The 2,734-nt window shown below is 49.3% G+C and overlaps 1 protein-coding gene across 1 annotated transcript in view; it reads right to left on the reverse strand.

The window, feature by feature from the left end:
• grid2 (glutamate receptor, ionotropic, delta 2) overlaps positions 1–926 on the reverse strand; it is a gene marked incomplete at both ends in the record, with an annotated part of 484,572 nt that extends 483,646 nt beyond the window's left edge. The window contains one exon of the mRNA XM_080499738.1: positions 839–926. Within this exon, the coding sequence (XP_080355864.1) occupies positions 839–926 (88 nt within the window). The remainder of the gene's footprint in view (positions 1–838) is intronic.
• Positions 927–2,734: the final 1,808 nt, after the last annotated feature.

Below are 2,734 nucleotides of genomic sequence, written 5' to 3' on the forward strand. Positions count from 1 at the left end.
GAGGTGCCGCTATCTGGGCTGAACGAGCCCCTTCTTGTCGGAATCACACTCAAGACAACAGTGCCACACCATGCCGACAGTGGTGGAAGGCAGCAAAGACGCATGGACATATAGACTAAGCCTCTCTCACTCTCTCTCTCTCTCTCTCCCTCCATCTCCCTCTCTCCCTGTATCTCTCTCTCTCTCGACACTGCAGTAGCTTTTGGATCAGGGTTGTAATGCCATTGTGCTTCAGGAATATCTATAAGTGGAAAATTTGCTGCCTTCCTGGATAATCCTTGTGCCATGCAGGGCAAACATCACGCCATCCCGAACCACCTGTTTTGCGCACATCCTGTGCCCACACACACGGCACTATTTGTGGACGGCACTCTGCTTCCTTTTATAGATTGTGTAAAATAAAAAACCCACTTTACAAAAAAAAAAAAAATGTTACCTTAGAAACCCTAGTCTTTACGTCTGTACGCGTTACATCAATATCATACAACTTACATGCAAACTTAATTCTAAACCTTGTCTTATCTGGTGACGGATTGCTACTCTCACAGATGACATGCTCATAAGTAAATTGGCGGAAATTCAGCGGGAAATCCATTGAAATGCCCCACGGCATCTCAAACCTGAATGCCTGAGACTGCATTGGGTATAAAGCCCACTTAATACCACAGTGCGTCAAATAAATTGCCAGCAGTGCTGTGATTTAAGCCGCGGGGCGCACACCACCAGCACCACCGCTGAAACCTGCCGTCTGTTTCCTGAGAGACGCACACAGAAGCTTCGCTGCGTTCGCGAATTACAGGAGGGAGACACACACAAAAAATAAGCCAAGTTAACTTACCGATATGGATGATTGAATCCGAGAGCGCAGACTTCCACTCCTGGCTCCAAAAGACGGCCATCAGCAACACAGCCGTGATAACTTGCATTATGTCCAGAGATATCCCCCTCCCTCAAAAAAAAAAAAAAAAAAGAAGCAGAAAACTAGCGCTCTCTAAGTGAGAGCGAACAGAGTTAAAATCCCGAGATCCGAAGGTTTCTTTTTAGTCCATCTGTAGGGTGATCGTGGAATTGAATTGTGATCTCTGCCTTGGTGTCTTTTCTCATCTAGTTGGAGTGCAATGCGTGTGTGTAAAAACGAAAACGAGGCAGAGATTCCCGGGTCGTCACAGACTGGTACCCTGTTGAAATTCCTCCCGACGTTAAATCATATTCTGAGCGAGGGGAGAGACGCTGAGCCGCAGAGAAAACAAACCGCATCCAAACGCCGACGCGTTAACGCGGGATGAGGGGGCTGGAGTACGTGGCCGCTCATAAAAAGAAATAAAAATCTGGATCCATTCATTCGGTAACGAACAAAGGGGAAAGAAAACCGTGTTATCTTGAAAAGCAGGTCCTGTTATAATGACACGAGATCCCCAAGCCTCATTGAGACCTGGCGACGCAGTTTCCCCCCCCTGCACCAATCACCAAACCACGAGCAGCACCAGCAGCAGGAGCAGCCTCAGCGGACCAAGCCGACGGCCAAAACTTCCATTCCTCCCAGGGGCTTTTTATTTCTCCGTCACTTTGCCACTGTTTGAATATCACCAACGCCAGAGCACGCAGCAGGCGGAACCTGCAGCGACTTTTGCCGGAGAGGAAGGAAACACCAAACGATGAAAAGCCTTGTCACATGGCATTACCACGGAGAGGTAGCATATTCCGAAATTGTCAGTAAGCTTCCCGTAAAGGATGAGAGAAAAAGAGACATGGATGGAGAGAGCTCGGGGAGAAAGGGATCTCCGGTGCCAGTCCAGCTGTCTGCGTCAGGGAGGGAAAAATGTAGGCTCGGCTATGTGGAGGAAAAATTAAACGAGGGTGCGCGCAACGACACCCCAGCCCCCAGCACGCACGGTGGCTGGTGAAGAAGAGGTGTGCTGCGTTCGTGTGTGTGTGTGTGGGGGGGGGGGGGGGAGAGAGAGAGAGAGAGAGAGAGAGAGAGAGGGAGAGGGAGAGAGAGAGAGAGAGAGAGAGAGGGAGAGAGAGAGAGAGAGCAACTGTGTGCAGAAGCTGTTGCCAGCCAAGGCGCGCATCTACTGTCTGGAATTACCTTGGTGAAAGACAGATGAAATGTGAACATCAGTGAGGGCGGAGGATGCAGAGGAGTCTAACAGAGAGACAGACTGATGGGGTGGGGGGGGGGGGGGGGGGGGGGGGGGGGGGGGGGGATGTGCCAACCTGAGCTCGATCATGGGCACTTCACGCAGCCATTAACCTGCTGTCTCCCTCCCATTCTACAACACTGGTGATGGGAGTGCAGGGTCATAATTACTTGTGAGGTATGAGGTTATGTGGGTAGTCATACTTGACACTGATTTATTTTTGTACAATTACAACTTCTATTCATTGCTGTGATGTGGTTTGTGTTGATCGCTCAATCATTCCCCATCTACTATTTTGACATCAAATGTTGCCACTTTCATCTGTTTGCTCTTTCAGTCTCAGGTCCAGAGTGGCCCCATTTTCTTTTCTTTTCTTTTTTTTTTAACCACTGCCACCCTAACTTCATGTCAGTCCATTCTCTCATCCTCCCTCACCACCAGCAATTCATCCATCCTGTCCTCCTTGAAGGGCTTGGGTCCCCAGGGTTCTTAATCTGCCCCAGACCTTGGATTAGGGATTAGAAGGGCAGGAAGCCTAAGGCCACCATTGGACTCACTGTTTTGTACGCATTCAAGGAAAAAGAGATTAAACT

Source organism: Blennius ocellaris (assembly GCF_963422515.1).
Source record: "Blennius ocellaris genome assembly, chromosome: 7".
Classification (NCBI taxonomy): Eukaryota; Metazoa; Chordata; class Actinopteri; order Blenniiformes; family Blenniidae; genus Blennius; species Blennius ocellaris.